Consider the following 27,350-nt stretch of genomic DNA (forward strand, 5'->3'; position numbering starts at 1 on the left):
AAAGAACTTGAACGTGAATTAGTTCACATTATGTGTCATGAACGGCAGACATCACTGTAAATGAACGTTGGAATTTGTTTTCCATTGAAAACTGAGTGACATCTGTTTTCTCTTTTGAAACGCAACGAGAGAAAGTTCCTCCCTCCTGTATTCTCGCTGGTGCCACTTAAATCATGTATCACCAGACAGAAATGGTTTTGACATTGTGTGCGCAATGCATTGCGGGCAACGTACAGTAGTGTCCGGCTAAGAATAGTTGAATAGCATACTAGCTTCCGCACAACGTTACCCGTGATGAATTGCAGCAGAGCGGGGTAGGAATAGCAGCGCCGCATAGCAGGCAACGACGAGAGCGCGGAGGGCTGGAGGAGCGAGAGAGAGAGAGAGACAGACCAATGAGGAGAGTGAGAGAAAGCGCTGCAATTTAAAAAAAATGGCTAGTGGAAGTGATGGCACGGAGACTGCTGCAAGTTTCATCAGCTGGTAAGAAACCCATGAGTGTCATGAGCAAATGTCTACAATGAGCAGCTTCAAAGAACGTATAGTGATTTCTAGCTCGTAGTGTGAAAAAAAGTATTTATTTTAATATCTCACGAAAAAAAGTAAAATGAGCTGAACTTTGAACTAGTTCAGAATTAAAATTGTGAACTGGCACAACACTGCTTGACTTATAGTCTGGAAAATACGGTACTTGGTTACATTGTATACTTATGCATTTTCATTCTTGTCCCTGAGGTAGTACAATGATTTTGACTCCTTTTATTTATGAGGTGGTCCGCAAGCTATCATAAGTGGTCCGCGAGCACGAGCAGGCATGGTAAAATATATAAATGAGTTGTTTGCAATATTGAACCAACTTATATGTAAATCCAAACAGTTCTGCAACATTGCCTATGTAAGCTAGCTACACCAGTTTAAATCATATGAATCCTTTGACACAATAAGCAAGGTGCAAAGACGATCGCCAAGGATGTTGAGTGAGTAGGCCTATTATGTAATATACTGTTGAAGTAGGTTCACTGTTTTTTTAACTAGGTGGTCCGTGAGGCTATTTTTATTTGGTTAAGTGGTCCTTGGTCTGAAAAAGTTTGAGAAAAACTGATCTATGGTAACACTGACACTTTGTACACTAAGTATACTGAGCTACTACCCCACATACCATTTTAATCCTCTGAAAATACTCAAGCTGTCATTTACTGTACAGTATAAGCTAAAGGCATTGACCTTGAAACACAGAGGCAGTCATCTATATCACTGAAATACAGAAGTTAATTATCTGTGTTGCCACCATGACCACAATAGGTAACTCTTGCACAAACGGTCATATCAGTAGCAAGAAATGGCAAAGGTAAAAAACGTCTAATTTTATAAAAATTGAACACAGCGCATGACTGACCTTTACCGTTAGAGCTGAAGCTGTCTCTCCTCCTAAGTGGGTCTTCAGTGCTGTCGAGTGAAATGGCAGCTAGCTGAGGAGAGCAGCTTTATCAGTGGAGAGGCTGAAAGTGGTAAGAAGGTTGGAAACATATTGTCTGTGTCACTGTAAAGGAGAGCAGTTTTGCTGTGGGCCAAGGGTGAAACACGCCCCCCAATATCAACAGAATATTGTAGAGGAGATTGTGTATAGTGTTGAACATCAAGTTGGAAATCATGAGGGGTTTTGTGCAAATTTGACTGAGCGTTTTGAATGTTATATCAGACATTTTTATGTCATATTTGTCCTTGTGTTATGTTATGTGTAAAGGCTATAAGTGCTCAACATGAATCAATGAAGCCATGATGGCGCCATTACATAGTGAGCCACTTTCAGAAAATGAGCATGAGGAAGTAAACTCTTGTGCAGGCCACATATCCTAATGATAGCATGTTTTACAAAGAGAATTACATGTGTTTTATGTCTCATGAAGTTGGAAATTACATGTGTTTTATGTTACTTTTAATGTTAATCAGCTTTTATTTGGACCTCCTAAGCTAATCACATCCTAGTTCAAAATAAAGCCCAGACAACAAATGCATGACTAAGGACAACTTCCTCCATAGAGGTCATAGAGAGTATGCTGACTCAGTGCATATCAGTGGTGTACCCTAGTTGTTCTGGTCAGGACCATAAAGATAGTGGTGTGTTTAGCCAAGTGCATCTCCAGGACAACTCTCCCCTCTCTGTATGACAATTACTCCAGGAGAGGCAGTGCCACCAGAATGAGGAGCCATAACTACCTGTCCCGCTCACTGAACTCAGGCAGGTGTTTCAGCAGTCTATTGGGCATTAGACTCCTTCAATACTGTAGATTATGCTGATGGTTGATCTGGCAACCATCCCTAAATCCTATCTACAGGAGATGACTTTAAGGGGCCTAGGGGGAATTGTGGGTAGAGGTCTGTGAGAAAAGAGAGCTACCTGCATGTTAATAAAAATCATCTGCAAATACGGACAAGCCTGCTACACTGGAACACAGGACTTCAATGTTGTTGTAATGATCTTGCACTCAACGCTTCCTGCACCCCACTCCGTTTATCTGCAGCAGGGTTGATTACTGCAATGGACTGTTCACAGGCCTTCCTAAAAAGACTATCAAACAGCTTTAGGTGATACAAAATGCAGCAGCTAGGATTCTCAGAAAAACTTTGAGGAATTCTTTGAGAATACTGTTCTAGTTGAGGAAGATATTACGGTGATTACAAACATTTTCAAGTACTTTGCTCAGGAAAGGTAGGTTTGACAAAAAAGTCACTGACAAAAGTATTGGCACCCCTTTAGAAATGTTGGTTCAGTATTCTGTTTTGTTCATGAGTATAGAACAGCAGTATGTTTGGATGAGGAATGAAGCATACACTGAAAATTGCACCCTGTCTAAACTGATGCATGGCAATAACTAGGTGATGCTCTCGGCCTATTTTGCTTCCTCTGCCACAGATAATCAGCTGCATATAAAGGGGTAGGTAGGTACAGTTATTAGAATATTGAACCAAAATCATAGAACTAACTGGCAGTTAGTTCTATGATTTTGGTTCAGTATTCTGTTTTGTTCATGCTTATAGAACAGCAGTATGTTTGGATGAGGAAGAATGAAGCATACACTGAAAAGTGCCCTGTTTTCAAAATTGTGCTTAAGCAATAAAAAAAAACTGTAATTTGGTAATTCTGCCCTCTAGTGGCCCTCATGTTAACATCATGAACAATCTTTTTGCATCTTTTCTTCCACACTGAAGGCTAGTTTGGTCACTAAAGTGTCACTGCCAAGTTACTGTCACCTAAAATGGTGGTCCAAACAGTATGATATTGTTCAACAACTACAATGACCAGAGAGCAGACCAGAGGCTGTATGCAGCTTAGGCCTAAATATGTTTTATTGTGCAGAAATCATATGATTACATTTAGTACAGCTGCACAGGCCATTTAGTACAGCAGCACAGGTGATTTAGAGGTCATTCAGGTCATCAGATCACCCAGCCCTACACTCCCCACTGTCTACATGACATGGCAACTAAATAGAGAATAAGACGTAAGAGAAGATGATCCCTTAGATTCCTCCATCCAAGATGTCTACCATCAAATGATTAATCACAGGCTCACAAAGTTTGATCAACTGAATAAACAATCTCTTATATGTCAATCACTAATCATTATTTAAAAATACCTTCTTGACTTCTCGCACAATAACAATAACTTCTAGTTATTCCGTTAAACTGATACATTTTTGTGAAAAGTAGGTAAAAGCCTCCTAATTAAAATAAACACAATAATGAAAGTAATAAAGCAAAATATAATACTAAAGCAAAGCCTTTTCTTCTCCAGCAGAAGAAAAAAGGTTAATTAACAATTCCTTTATATAACTTCAAACAAAGCCACAATAGTCAGTGTAATAAAACAATAAGACAAAAATATCCAATCCGCTCGATTACAACAACTATAAAATACTGGAAACTGGATTTAAAGCAAAACTGAATTTACACAAGATTAAAATAAAGTTCAAATAATCACTGTAATGATTACATATAACAGTTTCCTCTGCTCCCAAAGACTACAACTCTAATTGAGTAGACACATTTTTGGTGACATTAAATGATTTACATGGCTGTGGGTCTGGAATCCCATGAAAGCAAAGTGAACAGCTTCCCTTCACTCATACCAAGCTTGGTCATGTGGTCAACCCTTTAGAGATCACAGCATTCTGGACATCACAGCATACTGCATTCCACCCACAGATAGAAACAGCCGGATTCCAGGATAGAAGACCATCAGGCCTGTAATAAAACAATGAGTATCACACCATCAGGCCTATAATAAAGACATGAGTACCACACCATCAAGCCTATAATAAATACATGAGTACCACACCATCAGGCCTATAATAAAGACATGAGTACCACACCATCAGGCCTATAATAAAGACATGAGTACCACACCATCAAGCCTATAATAAAGACATGAGTACCACACCATCAGGCCTATAATAAAGACATGAGTACCACACCATCAAGCCTATAATAAAGACATGAGTACCACACCATCAAGCCTATAATAAAAAGAAAAAGATTGGTCTAATCCCAAAGACATGATGTGCATAATTACCTAATTGCTTTATGAGGTGCTGTGGATTTGACGGAACAAGTACTTCAGTGCTGCCCGGACTCTTTTATTCTGTCGACGTCTCATCTCTTCCAGTATCCGGACCTTCTCTATGTCTCCTTTCTCCTCCATCTTCTCAATCAGGAAGTCCAAGTGGACATGACTGGACAGTGAATTGGCATCCAAGGCGATATCATTCAGTGTGACAACATGTCGGTAGGCCTCTTCCAGCAACTGTGACCTCTCTGCTGTGAAGTCTTTAATTTGTTTTTCAAGACTTTCCAGGAGGCTCATCTGGTTCTCAGCTTGTGATTTATTGTCTTCATACTTCTTTTTAATTTCTTCTTGGGTCTTCTGAACTTTCCTTGTTTTGACCACATAGATCCAGTTTTCGCTCACATGATCTGACTCAGGACACGGACACATTCGACATGTACTACTGAGGCCATAAATTTTCAATAAATTATACCAGATAGTGTGACAGTTACTTTCACAAACTGTACAGCAGTAAGATTTTGCAAGTATACGGGTCAATTTAGGGATTTTTCCGAGGGATTTTTTATCTTTGTAGACCTCATCAACTTCTACAGTGAATGTCTCGTTCCTCTTCATCTCGTGTGCATATGTCCTCAGAGCTTCCTGGGTCTGTTCCACTTCTGTCTGTTTTAGTTCAATCAGCATGATTCTGTCTTGCATGTTTTGGATGCATGCAATTAATTCAATGCGTCCATTCAGAACTTTCACAGTTTCATTCATTTTTTGAGGTTTTTGTTTTTCCAGAAAGGCTGTGAACTCATTCATTCCTCTCACTGATACTTTATCCTGATGGCCATCCGTTTCCTCTGTTCGGTCTTCATGCTGGTAGTTATCAAACAGGAAGTGAACCGGCTGATTACTCTCATTTGTGGCACATTTAATATTTGCAGCTTTCAGAGTTTGAAAGACATTTGTAGGGGTTCTTCCATTCGATTGTGTGATAAGAGCTACAATGTTTTGTTCCATGTCTTTTCCAAACAGAGACATCAGTGATTGAAAGATGTACATCAGTCGGTCAGTCTGTCGATTATCTGATTGCTTCAGCACCAGGCCCACAGTATTGAGTTCTTTAACTCCATCCTCTGATCCAAACAAGTCAAATAATCGTTGACTTACGATGGCATCTCTTCCGTTCCCTCTGGTGTCTCCATATCCAGGAGTATCAATAAGAGTCAGAGAGTAGGGCAAAACTTTGTCTTCAAACCCAAAGATCTCGTACACAATCACATCTGATGTCTGACTTTCTGATTGATCTTTGTTCTCGTCCTCTACGATCTGAAACCAGATTTCATCCTCCCACCTCACTCCCATGGCGTAGTTGACCAGAGCGTTTGTCAGAGTAGATTTACCTGTTCCTGTTTCACCCACAAGTAAGATGCTTTTATTGATCTTTTCCACATTTTTTTCACCAACAGTCATCCTTGTCAGAGTTCCAATCTCCTCTTTTTTTGGTTTCAGCCGGTAGACAACTGGACATCCTGAACGGATGAGATCACTTTTGGAGATGATGTCCTGAATCCTGAGTAAGTAAAAAAAACATGTCATTTAAAGTTGCGTTAGCTGATCTAGTGCTAATTAAGAGCAAATCAATCAACTCTTTAGAGCACAACTGTCCTTCAATGTCAGGTTTGTCTACATTTGCTGTGAGACTGATGATATAAATATAAATAAATAAAACTGACTTTTCTGCTCTTTAATCCTGGAATTTATGCGAGCACACTAATGACTCACATGATCTACAGCTGATCTGCAGAGATCTGTTTGACATGGACTGGGTTAAAAAAAATCACATCTTTTTTCAAAAAATCACATCTTTTTTCATGATCTGTGTACCTGGTACTGGCTAGATATAGGCTGTTTGTCTTGCTTTAACAGCTGATCTACTGACAGGGGTTTATCTGGGTTTAAAAAAAAGATTTGAGAGTTCTCCAGGAGCAAAATTATATTAATTTGAGCTAGACCGTTGTTTGTATTAGCAACAAAATTGTTTATAGTCTGTAGCAGCAGGCATGTAGCCATGTGAAAATAAATCCCTATTATCAAACCACTGACCAGGCTCAAAATAGCATTATCCTAACATGGAGAGGGTCCCTACAGACAAACCAAAGTATTGTAAACTTTGAAAGTGTACAGAGAGGTTATAACAAGGGCTGTTTCTGAAGGTAGTGCTTATTTACAAGACGAAAAATAATTCCATGGAAATGCATCAGGATTATTTTTGTAATCTGATCCCTTATCATACCTGTTTATTCATACTCGTCACTCGACTTATTGTGACTAAATTCAAGATGGTGGCGAACGGTAAACTTCCTGAAGATACTGTCTGTATAAATCGTCTTGTAAATAAACTACCAGTGCTTTTTCAAAGTTCTAAAGTTCATAGTTTTAAATGTCATGGCCCTCTAAAGTCTACCAATGAAGTGTGGAGCTACTTTGAGCCTCGTAAATGGTGTAAAACTGATTTATTTGCATGGCTAGGCCGATGCCCGAGGCACCCCCTTTGAAAACCTGTTGGTAGCATCGGCTAACTAGCACCAGATTTCGGAGTGCAGGGGACAAGCCGAGATGGGCTAAGAGACATACGTTCACACTCTATATCATGTTTCAACACACTTTAGGTCAATATCACACTGAACTTCTTCTTTAAGTATATCCAAAATCCATTTTACACCAGATTTCCCCTTTAAATCAATATTTTTCAGGACTATGAATAATTTAGTTCTTAACTATATGTAAATGGGATATTGCAGTCTTATTATTTTTTTTAGAAATTTATAAAACACTCCAAACACCTACTTTATTTTGGAGTATTGGGAGCATTGTTAATACATTGATTAGAGAAAAAAAAATTGAATCCATTTTAAGATGAGTCTAAAACAAAAAAATGGAAAACTTTCTCGGTGCACTGTAGATGCAGCCCTGGTTTGGCTCCACTAAGGAGTTGGCCGTTCTCTCTCCACCCTGGTTTACATCTCTCTCTCCACCCTGGTTTACATCTCTCTCTCCACCCTGGTTTACATCTCATGTGTACAGTATACTCTACTCCTTCATCCAGCGTTGAACCGGGATGTAATGATACCTTGTGCAGTGACCCAATCAAATAAGAGGAGCATTTTATTGTATCTGTGATTTTCTTACTTACACAGCTGATGCTTGAAACTGAGACCTCTTGCATCTTGTGTCTTGTGTCTGCTGGGTTAAAACAAGAAAAAAGTCTTTATTCAACAATTCCACACATTTTACAGTAAATGAAAAAGCGTATTGTGTGTGTTTGGTCCATTCAAGATCTCTAATTACAAACGTAATCACTCACCTGTGTTGGCAGATGGACTACTATGAGAGTCACAGCTCTGCAAACATCACTGCTGACAGCATAGCCGAGTTTGCCCACAGCTGTGGCTCTGATCTCATACTCAGTCTCTGGCTTCAGTCCTGACAGAGTTACTGCCTCTTGGTTCCTCTGCACTGGGTGGGATTTCCATTCAGTCTCCTGATTCTGTTTCTCTCTGTATTCTACTCGGTACTCTACAGTGGCAGAGTCTGGGCCAGACATCTGAACTGTTACGCTGTCATGTGAAACATCAGTAGTGGTTGGAGTGGCAGGTTTTGATGGAGGAACAAAGCGGATTGCATCATCACATCCATCTTCATATATGAAAATACACGCCCCAGGATGAGACTCATCATATTTCATATCAACTATGAATTTGGTGTTATCACTGGTGCTCATCCTCTTCAGTTCTCCAAACAGTTTCAATTCTCTCCTCATCATTTGTTTAATATCAGTGGAGAGCCACTCCCTGTTGGTAGCCTGTTGATCAGAGGATTCTGCAGAAGTGTCCAACATTCCTGATGGTTTGAGATAATTTGACAGTTTCACCAACAAACTATCAGGCCCATCTACAGAGGTGAATGAAAAGCTTACTACATTTTCCACATTTAAATCAGACAAGAGGTCTTCCAAATTGTCATCCATATTTGCACCTAATTTCTCCAGTTGCTTGAGATAAGATTTCAGTATATCCAATTCCTTCTCCTTGTTTTTGAGCCACTGTTCCAGGTCTTTGCTGTTGAATGGAGAACTATCGTGTGTCTTAAGAACGTCTGAAAGGGCACTCTCCTCTTTCCCACCCCCTCGGATTGAAGGAAGCACTGACCCGAGCTTCTGCATAAGTTCAAGCTTGTACTGATGGCCCATCTGCATGAAATTCTGAACCTTCTTTGCCAGGGCAGGAAATGCTGCTGCTGCAGTGTCTTTCAGTATGTCTCTGCATCTCATCTCTGTCTGGGTTAAACTCTCTATGATGTCAGATGAAAATCTGATCAGGTCATTACTGATGTCTCTTACCAGTTTTGCAGCTCTTGAATCTAACTTGCACAGAGGGTACAGCCACACCCTGAGTGGAACAGCATGTTCTCCATTCTCTCCCAGCATGTTTGGAAGATCTTTGTAAACTCTCACAGCATCCCTGAAGGACGTTGGGTTGGTGGTTAACTTATAGTCTCCATGAAATGTGCAGCTAAATTTTTCAACTGCTGTCTTTTCTGTATCATCCATGTTTAAAGATGCCTCAGCATCTACTGTGAGGAATTTCAGTTTATTGAAGGTGAGTTTAGCCTCCCCCTCCACTTGTTCCTTCTTATCCTCTGATGATGATTCTCTGTCAAACACAAAGTAGGCACCAGCTCCGTACAAAATGGCTGTGACGACATGAGTGGCAGTGTCATCTTCAAACACGTTAGGATAAGACACCTTTTCACGATCCAGGTGAGACATTGTTAACGTTTCAAATTTTGTGGTTGTTTTGTACTGAAGAGTCACACGGGCTTGTTTGTTGGATTTCTTTGTGTCTTTGAAATATTTAGCTGATCCTCCCACATCCACCAGTCCTCCCAAAAGACTTAGTTTCAGAGAGCCAGAGATCTTTAATGAATTTGACTTCTCCTCTATTGAATCTGATGTTGTGACCTTAAATTCAGTATTGTTTTGTTGTTGCACACTTGTATTCCTCTGTAACTCCTCTTGATCCCATAAGGTTATACCTGTTGTTGACAAATAAATGATGCAATGCTGTAACTCATATTCAATGATCTTTTAAATGCTACAGTTTAAATGTAGGCCTAAATGTGTGACATTAAGTATTTCAACATTGAGCATTTTGCATGGTAAATTATATACTGCATATTCTGAAGAATGTGTCGCATTAGTTTTTAAAAAGTGTATTTGTTTGTTCATGTTAACTAATATAGTCAACACATCCATGAGGTCCTACCTGGAATAAGAGCCTCCTTCCGGCAGTCGTACAGCATCCCGAGCTGGAATGGTCTTCCCAGGGCTGCTGTCTCTATGGTATCATCACTACATGAGGCCATGGTGAAACAGCTGGAAAACAAAATAGACAATTAAACTGATGATCAACTTTTAACTAGGGTTGGGCACCGAAACCCGGCTTCAATATGGCACCGGTGCATACGCAAGTGGTTGTAACCAGACCGAATGACAAGGTGAATTTCGGTGCCACTCAAATCCCCAGCTGTTTTCAAAATACTTCCTGGTTACAAGTGTAGCAGGGTTGATTCTCTGCTCCCAGTGGAGATGGTGAAAGCTCCAAAAATGGCAATCACTTGATCAGTAGCCAATGAGTTACTTGATCCCGCCCTCCAGCATCCTGAAATACATCCCACCCTCCTGCTGGATAACCATACAGCACAGGGTAGCTATTGAACCATGTGACCACTGGCGCCTTAATGCAGGGGCTTACCTGGGCTTCAGCCCAGGGGCCTCCTAATAATAATAATAATCAATATTGAAAATGGTGAGAAGCTGGTGTGTTTTGTAGGGATGTCCAAAGCAAGGCTCTGTGAAGCACTGGAACATTTGAGGCTTCGAAACAATCCGACACCCCAGAGCAGTAGTGCTGTCAAATGCGTCATAGCAGAAGCACTCAAATACATGGCTCTCTGTGTAGCCTATATGCTCATGGTCTAAATCAAAAGCTAAGTACTGATGTGTTGGGTCAGTAGTTAGATGGGAGACCATCAAGGGTCAATAAAATGCAGTCTTTATGCTACTATGTTATTGTTAAAACTTGTGGAACAGGCAGACAAGCAGACCTGTATCAACTATATCTGACCAGATTGGCACAGAAGGCAGACAAGGTTTGCATGGATACAGTGGAGTTCAAGCCGTTCCCTTCTGGTCGTAGAGTTCAGTGGAGTTCAAACCAACATTGATTGGGTTTTGGTTGTTGGCATTATTGCATCCCTTTCAACTGGATGTGTGGGTGTGTTGCTGGTATCATATTTTTCCAGGGATGGTCTGATCCAGATTTGCCTGTTTGTCATCTCCTCAGTAACAATAGAAGTTTCTAGACTATGACTCATGAGAGACAGATTGATTGATAGAAAGGGCAGAGGAATTCAGCACAGGAGTTTATTCATTTAAACTAATTTGATACTTTTTTACTAATTCAATTAATTATTTTTTCTCAGAAATGGAAAAGCTCAAGGCCAACTGTATATGCGAGTGTGTGTGTGTGTGTGTGTGTGTGTCTTTGGGTGTGTGTGCATGTGTGTGTGTTTGCTAGTTATGATAGCCAAACCATTCATGCCAGAACAGAACCTGTTTTACAATCGCATCTTTGTTGAAATGGTTAGTAGGCTTACGGGCATGGTGTTAAAGCATTAGATATTCCATCAACAATTGATAGGAACATTAATGGACTGTAACTTCATGAGATGGGCTGTTGGCTAGTTACCTAGGCCTATAGAATTTATTCTAGTTAACAATTGTTTAGTTTGTGATTACATCTATAAGTGATTATTTTGGACAATAGTGAGGGCTACTGTAGCTCTGAAATTAGCACCAATGGTGTGTAGATTAGCACCCACCAGCACCAATGGCGTGTAGATTAGCACCCACCAGCACCAATGGTGTGTAGATTAGCACCCACCAGCACCAATGGTGTGTAGATTAGCACCCACCAGCACCAATGGCGTGTAGATTAGCAACCACCAGCACCAATGGTGTGTAGATTAGCAACCACCAGCACCAATGGCGTGTAGATTAGCAACCACCAGCACCAATGGTGTGTAGATTTTTGTTTTGGCAGGTGAATTATGGCAGGTACTGCGCCACTTTGGCATGTGGAATACGGCTGCTTATCAAGTGCTACAATAGGCTACTTCAGTCCATCATGTTAAACTGGCTTGCCATATGCACTCATTATACAGGCTACTTTCAAAATAGTTATGGAAAGCATTGTTTAGTTGTGGCCGGTAAAAAATATGTCTGGCGTTTTTTTTGTTTGTTTTGTTTTTTCATTTACCAACCACTTTGGCTAGTAGATCAAAAAGTTAATTTTGATCCCAATGTCGGCCTCTGTCTTTGTCTGTCTGAAGGGTGGGGGCGTTTTGATCCTGATGCCTTTTTCATTTAAACAGAAAGGATTTCATAACATTCAAATTAAATCTATAACATGCAAAGCAGATTGATTTTTGTAATGCAGGTATTCACCCAACACCAGCTTTTATTTGGACTCATATCAATATAGCAGCAGTGTAAAATTGAGCACAGTGTATAACTAACCTTTATCGTTAGAGCTGAAGCTGTCTCTCCTCCTAAGTGGGTCTTCAGTGCTGTCGAGTGAAGTGGCAGCTAGCTGAGGAGAGCAGCTTTATCAGTGGAGAAGCTGACAGTGAAACTGGCTTTGATTGTCAAGAAGGGGCGGCAACATATTTTTTGCATCACTGTCTAAGTCTAACCTCACAGACAAAAGGCAGAGGAATGCATTCAGAGAACAGGAGTTTAGTTAATCAGATTTCCTGTTGATTTTTATCTCTGGAAAGAACAGAACCTGTTTTACCACAATTTCTACAACCTTGCATGTTGTTGTTGTTGTTATCATTTCAACCACGTCTTTGCTGTATATCCCTTTGCACTGCTTTCATATAACTACCCATATCCTTGGATCCTCAGATCAGGTCATTACTGATGTCTCTTACCAGTTTTGCAGCTCTTGAATCTAACTTGCACAGAGGGTACAGCCACACCCTGAGTGGAACAGCATGTTCTCCATTCTCTCCCAGCATGTTTGGAAGATCTTTGTAAACTCTCACAGCATCCCTGAAGGACGTTGGGTTGGTGGTTAACTTATAGTCTCCATGAAATGTGCAGCTAAATTTTTCAACTGCTGTCTTTTCTGTATCATCCATGTTTAAAGATGCCTCAGCATCTACTGTGAGGAATTTCAGTTTATTGAAGGTGAGTTTAGCCTCCCCCTCCACTTGTTCCTTCTTATCCTCTGATGATGATTCTCTGTCAAACACAAAGTAGGCACCAGCTCCGTACAAAATGGCTGTGACGACATGAGTGGCAGTGTCATCTTCAAACACGTTAGGATAAGACACCTTTTCACGATCCAGGTGAGACATTGTTAACGTTTCAAATTTTGTGGTTGTTTTGTACTGAAGAGTCACACGGGCTTGTTTGTTGGATTTCTTTGTGTCTTTGAAATATTTAGCTGATCCTCCCACATCCACCAGTCCTCCCAAAAGACTTAGTTTCAGAGAGCCAGAGATCTTTAATGAATTTGACTTCTCCTCTATTGAATCTGATGTTGTGACCTTAAATTCAGTATTGTTTTGTTGTTGCACACTTGTATTCCTCTGTAACTCCTCTTGATCCCATAAGGTTATACCTGTTGTTGACAAATAAATGATGCAATGCTGTAACTCATATTCAATGATCTTTTAAATGCTACAGTTTAAATGTAGGCCTAAATGTGTGACATTAAGTATTTCAACATTGAGCATTTTGCATGGTAAATTATATATTGCATATTCTGAAGAATGTGTCGCATTAGTTTTTAAAAAGTGTATTTGTTTGTTCATGTTAACTAATATAGTCAACACATCCATGAGGTCCTACCTGGAATAAGAGCCTCCTTCCGGCAGTCGTACAGCATCCCGAGCTGGAATGGTCTTCCCAGGGCTGCTGTCTCTATGGTATCATCACTACATGAGGCCATGGTGAAACAGCTGGAAAACAAAATAGACAATTAAACTGATGATCAACTCTTAACTAGGGTTGGGCACCGAAACCCGGCTTCAATATGGCACCGGTGCATACGCAAGTGGTTGTAACCAGACCGAATGACAAGGTGAATTTCGGTGCCACTCAAATCCCCAGCTGTTTTCAAAATACTTCCTGGTTACAAGTGTAGCAGGATTGATTCTCTGCTCCCAGTGGAGATGGTGAAAGCTCCAAAAATGGCAATCACTTGATCAGTAGCCAATGAGTTACTTGATCCCGCCCTCCAGCATCCTGAAATACATCCCACCCTCCTGCTGGATAACCATACAGCACAGGGTAGCTATTGAACCATGTGACCACTGGCGCCTTAATGCAGGGGCTTACCTGGGCTTCAGCCCAGGGGCCTCCTAATAATAATAATAATCAATATTGAAAATGGTGAGAAGCTGGTGTGTTTTGTAGGGATGGCCAAAGCAAGGCTCTGTGAAGCACTGGAACATTTGAGGCTTCGAAACAATCCGACACCCCAGAGCAGTAGTGCTGTCAAATGCGTCATAGCAGAAGCACTCAAATACATGGCTCTCTGTGTAGCCTATATGCTCATGGTCTAAATCAAAAGCTAAGTACTGATGTGTTGGGTCAGTAGTTAGATGGGAGACCATCAAGGGTCAATAAAATGCAGTCTTTATGCTACTATGTTATTGTTAAAACTTGTGGAACAGGCAGACAAGCAGACCTGTATCAACTATATCTGACCAGATTGGCACAGAAGGCAGACAAGGTTTGCATGGATACAGTGGAGTTCAAGCCGCTCCCTTCTGGTCGTAGAGTTCAGTGGAGTTCAAACCAACATTGATTGGGTTTTGGTTGTTGGCATTATTGCATCCCTTTCAACTGGATGTGTGGGTGTGTTGCTGGTATCATATTTTTCCAGGGATGGTCTGATCCAGATTTGCCTGTTTGTCATCTCCTCAGTAACAATAGAAGTTTCTAGACTATGACTCATGAGAGACAGATTGATTGATAGAAAGGGCAGAGGAATTCAGCACAGGAGTTTATTCATTTAAACTAATTTGATACTTTTTTACTAATTCAATTAATTATTTTTTCTCAGAAATGGAAAAGCTCAAGGCCAACTGTATATGCGAGTGTGTGTGTGTGTGTGTGTGTGTGTGTGTGTGTCTTTGGGTGTGTGTGCATGTGTGTGTGTTTGCTAGTTATGATAGCCAAACCATTCAGGCCAGAACAGAACCTGTTTTACAATCGCATCTTTGTTGAAATGGTTAGTAGGCTTACGGGCATGGTGTTAAAGCATTAGATATTCCATCAACAATTGATAGGAACATTAATGGACTGTAACTTCATGAGATGGGCTGTTGGCTAGTTACCTAGGCCTATAGAATTTATTCTAGTTAACAATTGTTTAGTTTGTGATTACATCTATAAGTGATTATTTTGGACAATAGTGAGGGCTACTGTAGCTCTGAAATTAGCACCAATGGTGTGTAGATTAGCACCCACCAGCACCAATGGCGTGTAGATTAGCACCCACCAGCACCAATGGTGTGTAGATTAGCACCCACCAGCACCAATGGTGTGTAGATTAGCACCCACCAGCACCAATGGCGTGTAGATTAGCAACCACCAGCACCAATGGTGTGTAGATTAGCAACCACCAGCACCAATGGCGTGTAGATTAGCAACCACCAGCACCAATGGTGTGTAGATTTTTGTTTTGGCAGGTGAATTATGGCAGGTACTGCGCCACTTTGGCATGTGGAATACGGCTGCTTATCAAGTGCTACAATAGGCTACTTCAGTCCATCATGTTAAACTGGCTTGCCATATGCACTCATTATACAGGCTACTTTCAAAATAGTTATGGAAAGCATTGTTTAGTTGTGGCCGGTAAAAAATATGTCTGGCGTTTTTTTTGTTTGTTTTGTTTTTTCATTTACCAACCACTTTGGCTAGTAGATCAAAAAGTTAATTTTGATCCCAATGTCGGCCTCTGTCTTTGTCTGTCTGAAGGGTGGGGGCGTTTTGATCCTGATGCCTTTTTCATTTAAACAGAAAGGATTTCATAACATTCAAATTAAATCTATAACATGCAAAGCAGATTGATTTTTGTAATGCAGGTATTCACCCAACACCAGCTTTTATTTGGACTCATATCAATATAGCAGCAGTGTAAAATTGAGCACAGTGTATAACTAACCTTTATCGTTAGAGCTGAAGCTGTCTCTCCTCCTAAGTGGGTCTTCAGTGCTGTCGAGTGAAGTGGCAGCTAGCTGAGGAGAGCAGCTTTATCAGTGGAGAAGCTGACAGTGAAACTGGCTTTGATTGTCAAGAAGGGGCGGCAACATATTTTTTGCATCACTGTCTAAGTCTAACCTCACAGACAAAAGGCAGAGGAATGCATTCAGAGAACAGGAGTTTAGTTAATCAGATTTCCTGTTGATTTTTATCTCTGGAAAGAACAGAACCTGTTTTACCACAATTTCTACAACCTTGCATGTTGTTGTTGTTGTTATCATTTCAACCACGTCTTTGCTGTATATCCCTTTGCACTGCTTTCATATAACTACCCATATCCAGTGTTGTGCAGGAATGCATTATAAAAAATAATTTTAATTCACTGAACAAGCTCATCCTTCTGTGAGCAGTGAAGCCCTCCATTTGTGTAAAAATAGCTCTTTCCGTACATGCACGCCGCTATCACGTCTAGTGTAGCCAGTGCCATTGATCATAGTGGAAGCTAACTGTTGCAGCAGAGGCCTCCCTGTAAGAGCACATGTGTGTGTGTATGTGTATGGTGTGTGTGTGCACGCGTGTGTGTGTCTGTGTTTGAGTGGTGTGTGTTTGAGGTGTGTGTATGGTGTCTGTTTGTAGGTGTGGTGTGCGGGGTGTGTGCGGGGTGTGTGTGTGTGTGTGTGTATGTGATATAAATGTGTGTTTGTGTGTGCTGTGTGTGTGTGTGTATGGTGTTTGTGTATGGTGTGTGTGTGTAGGTTTGCCATCCTGGCTCTGGTGTGTGTGGTGGTGTGTGCAGGGCTGCACTCAGAGGGGCGTGTCAGGGGCAGGGCCTCCATGGTGTATCTGAGGCGTTTCATTGGCTGTGCCGTGAGGGAGTTCAGCTTCCTGGCCAAGAAGCCGGGATGTAGTGGCCTGCACATCACCACTGATGCCTGCTGGGGGCGCTGTGAGACCTGGGAGGTGAGGCCTCACACTCGCACTGCACACACACACATGCAGCAGTACACATAGCCCTGGGAGAGGAGGCGAATGCACACACACACACATACAGCAGTACACATAGACCTGGGAGGTGAGGCCTCACACTCACACTCCACACACACACACATGCAGCAGTACACATAGATCTGGGAGATGAGGTGCATGCACACACACACAAACATATGCACACACGCACACACATGCAGTACACGTAGAACCAGTCACACACAGACACACACACACACACACACACACATGCAGTACACATAGACCCAGTCTCACACACACACACACATATGCTGTACACATAGCCGTGCTGAATAAAAGTGTCAGCTAAAATGTATCAATAAATAGCCTACACACTGACACATGCAGTATATGCAGGCAAACACCATGCTACAGTATGTTATTACACACTGACATGTAAATGCTATATGTTACTACTACACTGACATGTAGTCAAGTCAAGTCAAATGTTATATGTTACTACACTCTGACATGTAGTCATGTCAAGTCAAGTTTATTTATACAGCGAGCTGGAGCTGTTGTTTTGCCCTACGTGGAGTCGTACCAGCGCGTGTGCACGTACAACGAGACGCGTCTGGTGACGGTGCGCCTGCCCAACTGCTCCACCCACGTCGACCCCACCTACACCTACCCCGTCGCCCTGCGCTGCGACTGCGCTGTGTGTCTGACCAGCACCACCGAGTGTATCACGTCTGTCTGACCACACACACACACACACACACACACTAACACACACACACACGCGCGCACACACACACACTAACACACACACACACACACACACTAACACACACACACACACACACAAGCACACACACACACATACACACACACCTACCCCGTCGCCCTGCGCGCACACACACGCGCACACACACACCCACACACACACACACACACACACACACACACACACACTCTAACACACCTACAGTGGTCAGTGCTTCGACTTCACTCGCGGTCCGCGCGGGATCACGCGACTTTAATTTGTATTTTTCCAGTGACGCTGCAACGACGCTGCAACAACCCAAACAACCAGCAGATGTCTCTTGTGAGCAGGGTGTCTCGTAAAAAGAAATGGAGCCTGGTAAACCCTACACAGACTTCACTACAGACTTTAGGAGACTGGTTTAGAAATAATTTAATAGCCAGAAATATGCCTGCCCTGCCCTAATAAAGAAATATTTGGTTAACTGTGAGTGAATCCCGTTTGCAGCCGTAGAAGAAACAAAAGGACAAGTGAAACATTCCGGTTTTCTCCGAGTGCAACGATGATAGACAGACATCATTTGGACAAAATATAGAGCATATTAACCTCCGTTGCTCAGCCAAATATCTTCCTGTTACGTCCTGTTATCACGGAGTTACAGGCGATAAACGATTTTTGATGGTCACAAGTTTACTTCATTAGCAGTTTATTGCACTCAGTAACTCAGACACACACTTACTCACTCACAGATTTACTCACACACTCACTCATTCACACACACACACACACACAGACACAGTCACATACACACTCACTCACTCACTCTCACACACACTCACTCACTGACACACACAAACAAACTCAGGCTGGTTACAGAAGAGCAGGACTATTGCTGTGCAAAGAGAAAGAGCAAAAGAGAGAGAGAAAGAGATACAAAGAAGGAGAGAGAGATGAGGGTGTGAAGAGGGTGAGTCGCTAGATATTAAAAAGTTGTCTGTCGAGTGCTAATAGGTGGCATACGTGAACCACTTGGGGGCAAACACCTTACTGTCTATGGGCAACACTTGGGGACAAACACCTTACTGTCTATGGGCAACACTTGGGGGCAAACACCTTACTGTCTATGGGCAACACTTAGGGGCAAACGGACTTTCTAATATCTATGGTCAGGAGTCCATCGGTCAATCCAGCTCCTTGACCAGAGCGCCACCTGTTGGCCATGATGTGGAACAGGCATACACACACACACACACTCGCACGCTCTCAGGAACACACACACACTCGCACGCTCTCAGGTACACACACACACACACTCGCACGCTCTCAGGTACACACACACACACTCGCACGCTCTCAGGTACACACACACACACACCCACACGCTCTCAGGTACACACACACACACACTCTCAGGTATACACACACTTGCACGCTCTCAGGTACACACACACACACACACTCGCACACTCTCAGGTACACACACACACATTGCCTTTGCTGATTTGGACAGACAGACAGAGAGAGAGACACACACACAAACCCACACACACCCACAGACACAAACTGATGGCCTCCTCTCTGGAGATTTCCTCAGTTCATCTCATATCATCTGAATCTCTTCAGACACACACACACACACACACACACAAACCTGACACGGAGCCTGGGCTAAGTAGGGGGAAGGAGGACACTTCTAAAGTTCTACTGGAGATTGAGTTCTATTGTTTGTTGCCATGGTCACGGTGTGCGTCTGTTTACTTTTGTTTTGCAGTGATGTAGTTACTTAATGTCCAAGTTGTTATAGAGGCTAGCTGAAGTTCCCTTGGTAGGGTGGGCAGTGGCGATCCTAGTTTTTGCCGCCCTGGGCAAGACCCAAGACACAAATACTGTTGGTTTATTATAGAGCACCCACTTTACTCGCAGTGGCATATGACTGACTTGACGTGCAAATGAGCGTTAGAAAACCAATTGGCGCCTTTTTTAGGGTTTTTTTTGTTCGTGCTCATGCTGCCCTCGACAAGATGCCGTCCATGAGGATCCGCCACTGGGGGTGGGGGTAGGCCTACGTTCCTCACCTGTACCTGTGCACCTACACACCTACACCTATCATCTATACCTGTGCACTGTAAGACAGAAAGCCCGACAGGTACAGTAAGGAGGATGGTGGGATGAGTCTTTACAGGGTAGAAGTTTATAACATACAAGATAGGAATAGCCTTCCTCATGCTAATACAGTCTTTACAGGGTCGAAGTTTATAACATACAAGACAGGAATAGCCTTCCTCGTGCTAATAACAATGGTTATATTACAGTTTTTCTCGATTGCTTTTACCTGCTTAAGTAAACTGGAATCCACTTGGTCTTTATGACCACTTTCTTTGCACATCAGAAGTCCTCTCTTGCAAATGTGTTCACACATTTTCATTGGCTTCACACATTTCTCATACCCTTTTGCAAAACAGTTAACACAGGTGTCATTCAAAAGCCCCAAACTCTATTGGTTTTCCCATGCTAAACAAAAGGAAAACATCTTTTCACAGGTGGTAATAGATTCCTTGCATAAGTCTGAATCTCTGATACACCTGTGTGAAACTCCTTTGCACAATTCTTCAATCAGCAATCATTCATTATACATAAGAGATGTCTGTTGTGTGTTGCTATTTGCAAGTATGGATCTAATGCACATTTAGACAAAGTACTGTATTGCCTATTTGGTGGAGAAAACAGTACAAAAGGTGTTTACTGTAGGTCTATTTCGATGAAAAAGGACAAGTTGTAGTTCAATGAAATTTACTGTATCTTGCTAGGTATTTACTATATGTCTTACATGTCAATGGCAGTTACATCTTGGGAGGAATGAATAAATATTTTTTTTATTCAGTACATTTTGTCTTTTCAGTTTTTTCTGATACCAGAAAAATGAGAAAGTAATGGAACAGACATAGCAAAAATGCTCATTTTGAGAACTAGATTTTGCATTTTGTTGTCCAGTGTGTAATGATTGATTAAAGAATTGGCAACAAGTTGTAGTGTTTGAAGACAAGATTTGCTTTTGCTGCATTTTTTAAGTGTTTTGAGAGAGTAACAGCCTTTTGCAAGCAAAATGTGTCATTTTGTCCAGAGTGCTTTTGTTCAGACCATGTGTTAACTGTTTTGAGAATGTGATTTCAGAGTTGACACAGGTATCAAAACGATCGAGAAAAACTGTAACAATCCATTGCAGACAGACATAATCACCTTGTTGCTGTCAATGGAAGCATGTAGTGACCAGCTGCTAGTTTGACATTTGTTGTTATTCCATGGGAACTTTGGCAACCTGATAGCTACTTATCAATCTGGAGTCTGGAAACATAATTTATTCATAAACTTCAGGAGAAAAAAAATGACTTTAAGATTCACCAATTTCATTTACTAAAGGCAAAGTTATGCCACTTTATTTCTATGTTTGATAGCTTCTACATGTCAACAGTGAGCCCCGTAAATAGTATAAGTATAAGTATATATATAGTATATATATATAGTATATATAAGTATATATACTCTTTTGATCCCGTGGTCTCTGCATTTATCCCAATCCGTGAATTAGTGAAACAAACACAGTGTTGTGAAGCACTGTGCTCAAGACTTGCTCAAGGGCACTTCAGCCGTGGCCTACTTGTCGGGGTTCGAACCGGCAACCGTCCAGTTACAAGTCCGAACCAGCTAACCAGTAGGCCACAGCATATATACTCTTTTGATCCCGTGAGGGAAATTTGGTCTCTGCATTTATCCTAATCCGTGAAACACACTCAGCACACAGTGAACACACAGTGAGGTGAAGCACACACTAATCCCGGCGCAGTGAGCTGCCTGAATACTGAGGTGTCATGGCGATGCCCATTGTTGGCTAGAGAATATTGTGCCATATATGCACATTGTACACACATATGCAATACGTCTTATGGCCAGCAGGAGGAGCACATATATCATAAACTAATCAACACTCATTAGAATGGCCCACAAACGAGTTGCTAGGAGTGCTGCTTGGGTGTTGAGAGGTGTATCCCTCTGGTGCTCAAGAATTTGCCCTGAAGAAGGCCACAGAGGTTTAAACATGTTGCCATGTTTTTTAATGGATAGCCAAGTTTAAAATAAAGGCATTTTAATTTACTAGTGCAGTGCCCGTTCAAACATGCCATTCCTGAAGAAAACCCGTAGCTCAAATACATGCCCACAGGTATGCCTGCTTTAAAAATAGGATGGAAACATCATTCCAGCTAAGCATTCAATAATGAATACTGAATATTATAATATATTAGCCTATAATTAATGTGGCCTCTAATACATGTGTAATAAATTTAGGCATGGCTGCATGTGACTTTTCTACAGATCAGAATGACATAAGCCTAACAACTGTTTTGAGTTAGGCCTAAGGCTAAATGTGTATTAAGCTTACTGAATAACTTCCTAATACTTTTCGAAGCGTCAGTTTATTGCACATAGGCTAGGCCTACTTTTATTTTGAGTGGTCACTACATACCCGTGTTTGATGGCGTGATAAGTAACGTTGGCATTAACATCAGCAAGCAGCATTATCCAACCAAGTCTGCAATTGCCTCTGTCCGAGCAGGTGAGAAGCCTCAGCCCCCCAGAAAGACCCAAGGCGGCCTGCTCACAACAGCAAGAGAGACCCGAGGGAGACTGGCACCTCCTGGTTGATCTAGGGAGACAGTTGAGATTCCCGGACACCATTGCAGTTACATCACTCCGACCGGACATGGTCTTGATGTCCGCGGCATGCAAGCAGGTGGTGCTACTGGAACTAACTGTCCCCTGGGAAGATCGGATGGAGGAAGCCTAGGAAAGGAAGAGGGCCAAGTACGCGGACCTGGTAGCTGAGTGTCGGAGGAATGGGTGGAAGGCCTGCTGTGAGCCTGTTGAAGTGGGCTGCAGGGGCTTCCCCGCTGTGAGCCTGTTAAAGTGGGCTGCAGGGGCTTCGCCGGCCAGTCTTTACACCGGGTCCTGGGACTCTTAGGGATTTGCGGACAGCACAGGCAAAGAGCCATCAAGAACATCCTGGAAGCTGCTGAAAAGGCTTCACAGTGGCTCTGGTGAAGGAGGTGGGACACGTAGTGTAGTGCGCTACCTGGACACACGTGGCGTAGTGCGCTACCTGGACACAAGGTGGCGTAGTGCGCTACCTGGACACAAGGTGGCGTAGTGCGCTACCTGGACACAAGGTGGCGTAGTGCACTACCTGGACACAAGTCGGGGCCTGATCACCCCCGGCTGGGCCGCCCGTGTGAGGGTGTCTGATGTCCTATGACCCCGGCAGCATCACTGACCATGTGTCCAGGTAGCACCACAAGGTGTATTCAGTACTGGCTCCCCTCAGGACGCAGACTCAAGTACTAAAGCTGAAACAGAAGTATTTGAATAGTATGTTAAAGAGACATGAGGAAGGCGGTGAAGCATTAGTAAAAGCAGGAAGGTTCAAAGGTGCTCTATAAAGCATTACATAAGGCTGAGATAGATAAGACTGTGATAAAGCATTGTGTCCTGGGCTTCCCACTAACCCCCATAAAAGCTGAAAGGAGGGAGGGAGAAAAGATTAAAAACTAGAATGCATTTCCAAGGAACTGCAAAGCTTGCTTGCTCGGGGGCGGTTAACCAACATGAGCAGGTCATGGAATAGGGTGCATTGAACTCTGCTTGATTTGAGAATTTCAAGAGTATTTAATTTTTCAACATTGGGCATACAGGTCAAAAGTAGAGATGTCCGATAATATCGGCCCAACGATATTATCGGCCCGATATTAGCATAAAAATGTAATATCTGTTAATATCGTTATCAGATTTTTTTTGCCTTAAAACTGATAAAATAATACTTGCGTTCCTGAAGCGTTTACCGGCGCACAGATGATGACCTCATCAAGCTGCGTCTTGAAGCATTCAAACAAGCGTGGATGGCTGCAGTAACAAACTTGCTCGCTCTGTTTCAACAGTATGTCTGTGGTTTGGAATTGGCCATGGCCGTCGTAGCCCCTTGAGTTGGCCGTGACGCCCCTTTGAAAATCAGAGGTTTACAGGCCACGGTGGCCTTGGTGCCCCCTTCTTTAAATATTCTGCTTTGCGTCCTACTAATAGCGATATATATTTAGCCTATGGCCAAATTACGCAGTGGAGAAAGTGACAGCGCAAGAAAGTGCGTCCAAATTAACCCATTCTTCTCAGTTGAACTACTCGCGAAGTAGCCTACTCATCACACAGACATCACAAGTATCACATGAAAGAGCTTTTTCTCAGCTTTTAAACAATGTTAGCCGCTAATTGCTGTGGTGAACGGTTCGCGAGAAAAGTAAATAATATCATTCAATCATAAATTCTACTGAAGGTTTTGCGTCCATCTCCCTACCCATTCATCTCGGTGGAATACTTCAGAACCCTTCGTTTAACATATGACAAACCATATATCAGAATAAACAGCAGACCTTACCGAACAGAAAGGTGTAAATCAGTCCCCTGTACAGTTAGCCGTTCCAGACTAATCCCGTTTTGAATTTGCAGTAAATTTCAACATACATGGATGTCTCCAAATTTGGGATTTAAGTTTTACACTGTGTTTAAATTGTTCCACATTATTTCATAACGGGCCAAATACAAAACAAATATTACAAATGTCGCCTAGATATCGGTAAATCAGAGGACAGCTGACTGTAAGAGTTTGTGAAAGTAGCCTTAATGATCGATCACAAAATGCTAAGCATGCATCTAGGCTATTTGAGTTTCTTAAAGCTGAGCTGTGCTTAAATTGTTCAATACATGATTTCATAACAGGCCAAATATAAAATAAATGTTAAATATAGCCTAGATATCTGAAAATATTAGATGATCAGATGATTTACAGTTATATGTAATATGTCATGTTTTATGTTTTTGTATACAGTGATGCAGGTCTACTGCAGTGAATACAACGTTGATCATTTTTATAGCCTACTACTGTATAGTTAACTTTGGCCTTGGTGCCCTGACATGTGGCCTTTGTGCCCCCCACCAAATATGCCCAACTGAAGGCCAAGTGGCCTTGCCCCTAAAATGGTGAAATTCCAAGCCTGATTGTGGGTATGGCCCGTTATGTACTTCACCTCAAGCCTGAAGTATTTTTTGTAGCTCAAACAAATGTTTTCAAAATTGTGCAGTATAGTTGCTTGCCACAGTGTAATTGACTCATATTTGTGCATTCATTCAATTAAGGTGATTGAGTTTTAGTTAAAGAAACAGTTCATGAAGCATCCTACAAATGCAGGCTCATTTAACACAGAAAAAGGGTAGCCTGTCATACACTATGCCTGTTATTTTAGTTGGCTTTACATTCTGCTATGTTGCACATAGTTGTTCAGGTACAATGTTTTATCATTTGTGAAGAAGTCAAAGTTGCCCTATTTGTTCTGGGCATTGTCAAGATTATCTCAGGGAGAGTGTAATCCAAACTGTTGTTTGAGACAATTAAAAAATAAAAAATAAACATGGCACTTTTTCCCTAAATTAAGTTGAAGTATTTTTCTTATTTTGCACAGACAATGTTAACATTTGGAAAGCCTTGTTGCATTCAAGAATGCATCCAGTGGGGCATCACAATAACATTAAGCATGTTGTGTTAATTCCACAACAGGAGATATGTGATGTTACCTAAATTAGTTTTGAGGAAAAATAACCCACATATCGACATCGGTATCGGCTGATATCGGAATCGAAATTTGAGAGTTGGACAATATCGGCATATCGGATATCGGCAAAAAAGCCAATATCGGACATCCCTAGTCAAAAGTTATGTGTATTACAAGTCATGTCTGCAATATAGACAAGTGTCATGGCCTGGTTTATCCAACACAGTCTCACCCCTAGTCGTCACATATTGAGGCTTGGTCATTGACCCCTGTTCAACAGTTGAAGCAGAAGGTACCCCCATTGCGTCGCTCCTGGACGATGAAGGCCGCCCCATAGACCTGAACGTAAATCCCTCGTCGTTGTTTTTTAACGCATAGGGCTGCCCAATTGACTTGAATGTAAAACCCTCACCGTCGCATTCTGACGCTGCGGTCAACGATGAAGAGATGTGCTTGCGATTGAGATTTACGGTTTTGAAGCAGTCATCCAACGCGTGCTGGAAAATGTTGGTTTTCTTGGCGTTGATGACAAATAACTTGACTAGATACTGGCGCTATCTTGTAATGAAAATACATGAGGGTAGCCTTCATAGGATAGCCTACAGGGTTTTTTATTTTCTTCTTATTCTTTTTTTAGGCTACCAATTGGCCAGACCCTCAACTTCGGATTTGACGCAGGGGGTCAACATATTGAGGCTTGGTCACTGCCCCTGTCGTCAACAGTTGAAGCAGAAGGTATACCCCATTGCGTCGCTACTGAACGATGAAGGCCGCCCCATAGACCTGAATGTAAATCCCTCGTCGTTGTTTTTTAACGCATAGGGCTGTCTAATATACTTTAATGTAAAACCTTCACCGTCGCATTCTGACGCTGGGGTCAAGGAACGAGAGTTGTGCGTGCGATTGTTTGAAGCAGTCAACCAACGCGTGTTGGACATTTTTGGTTTTCTTGGCGTTGATGACAAATAACTTGACTGGATAGCCTAGCGCTGTCTTGCAATGAAAATGCATGAGGGTTTAACACAGTCTCACCCCTAGTCACTATGCCGTTTGGTCATTTACCCCTGACGTCCTTAGTCGACGTTGAGGTATAGGCTACCCCTCTTCGTCGCTTGACGCCGTAGAAGGTCATCCGATAGATTTGAATGCAAATCCCTCATCTTTGTATTTTGACGAAAGGGGGTTAGCCATCCAGCGGTTTGCCTGCGCTGAAAACTATGGTTGCAGGCGATTGTTTTTGTTCTACAAATGTGTATTTTGCAGTAGCGTGCGTGCTGCTGTTACAATCATTGACCGGTGACCATACATTTTCGTGGGCCTCGTCTGAATCGCTACCACGACTTTTTTTTTTAAATATAGGCTATCATTTTGGGCTACATTAAAATGACACAGGATTGCATCTTTGCTGTAGGCTTAAACCATGCCTTAATTTAGGTGTGATATTTTATAATTGTCCATGGTATTTAAATGTACAATGGCTAATAAGAGCTTACTTTGCCTATTTTTACTTGGTTGTGTCTGCAACGTTCTCATCCATTTAAACCAGGGGCGTATAGCAACTGTTGCTATGGGTAAACAAAACCAGGACTCTGTCCTAGAATTCTGTATTCTGTCTGGTCCAATTTGCTTACTTCTCTAAAAAATGTTTACGTAGTTGGGTTTTGTAACTGCAACTCAAAACAGCTGGGTGTCATACATAATTGTCTGACCACTCATCCCTGCCTGTTACAACCAACCCGATCTCATAAATAATGCGTATGTTGGCGCAGGTTGGCGCACACAAACCAGAAGACGGAAGCGACGTGTGTTTTACGTGCCTACGTTTACGTCAAATACAAAATGATTGGGCCATGATTGAGCAGAAACGTGAATCACGCTGCATAGAGCCATGTGGACAATGTGGAGAAAGGTAGGAAACGTCAATTCCCAAAATAAAATAATAGTTCGACCAAAATATGCTTATATTGATCAACGCTTGTTATTAATGTGGTCAACGCCTAGAAAGGCCGAATTTTAGCTCAATTTCATTTTAAAGTAAAATGACGTAAGTTTAAGTAGGCTACCCAACAGTCTGGTAATTAGCTGAATAACGTT

The 27,350-nt window shown here is 42.0% G+C and overlaps 1 protein-coding gene across 3 annotated transcripts; it reads right to left on the bottom strand.

Moving 5' to 3' along the window:
* Positions 1-3,322: 3,322 nt before the first annotated feature.
* Positions 3,323-16,215, bottom strand: LOC143134912 (uncharacterized). 3 transcript variants are annotated; one of them, XM_076295627.1, is made up of 9 exons: positions 15,859-16,215; positions 13,536-13,645; positions 12,611-13,305; positions 12,195-12,263; positions 9,880-9,989; positions 7,920-9,649; positions 7,749-7,798; positions 4,574-6,125; positions 3,323-4,245 (listed from the first exon to the last, which is right to left on the bottom strand). In XM_076295627.1, the coding sequence occupies exons 5-8, from the start codon at positions 9,977-9,979 to the stop codon at positions 4,583-4,585; spliced, it is 3,423 nt and encodes a 1,140-aa protein (XP_076151742.1). In that variant the 5' UTR covers positions 9,980-9,989; positions 12,195-12,263; positions 12,611-13,305; positions 13,536-13,645; positions 15,859-16,215; the 3' UTR covers positions 3,323-4,245; positions 4,574-4,582. The 3 variants fall into 3 exon arrangements, with proteins under 3 accessions (XP_076151742.1, XP_076151743.1, XP_076151741.1); XM_076295628.1 differs by having other exon boundaries at positions 7,749-7,795; positions 12,195-12,267; XM_076295626.1 differs by having other exon boundaries at positions 12,195-12,267.
* Between the last annotated feature and the right edge of the window lie 11,135 nt (positions 16,216-27,350).

This window comes from Alosa pseudoharengus, unplaced genomic scaffold (genome assembly GCF_046254945.1).
Source record: "Alosa pseudoharengus isolate Yale_2024_CS ecotype anadromous, Long Island Sound unplaced genomic scaffold, YU_APseudo_1.1 YU_APseudo_1.1_scf_2, whole genome shotgun sequence".
NCBI lineage: Eukaryota > Metazoa > Chordata > Actinopteri > Clupeiformes > Clupeidae > Alosa > Alosa pseudoharengus.

Bases quoted from the DNA above. Each gene is read 5' to 3' on its own strand.
- LOC143134912 (XM_076295627.1), bottom strand. From the start codon at position 9,979: ATGGCCTCATGTAGTGATGATACCATAGAGACAGCAGCCCTGGGAAGA. The intron at 9,650-9,879 runs GTAGGACCTCAT...TGTCAACAACAG, and splicing joins GAAGGAGGCTCTTATTCCAG to GTATAACCTTATGGGATCAA. The intron at 6,126-7,748 runs GTAAGTAAGAAA...TTACTTACTCAG, and splicing joins CAGTTTCAAGCATCAGCTGT to GATTCAGGACATCATCTCCA.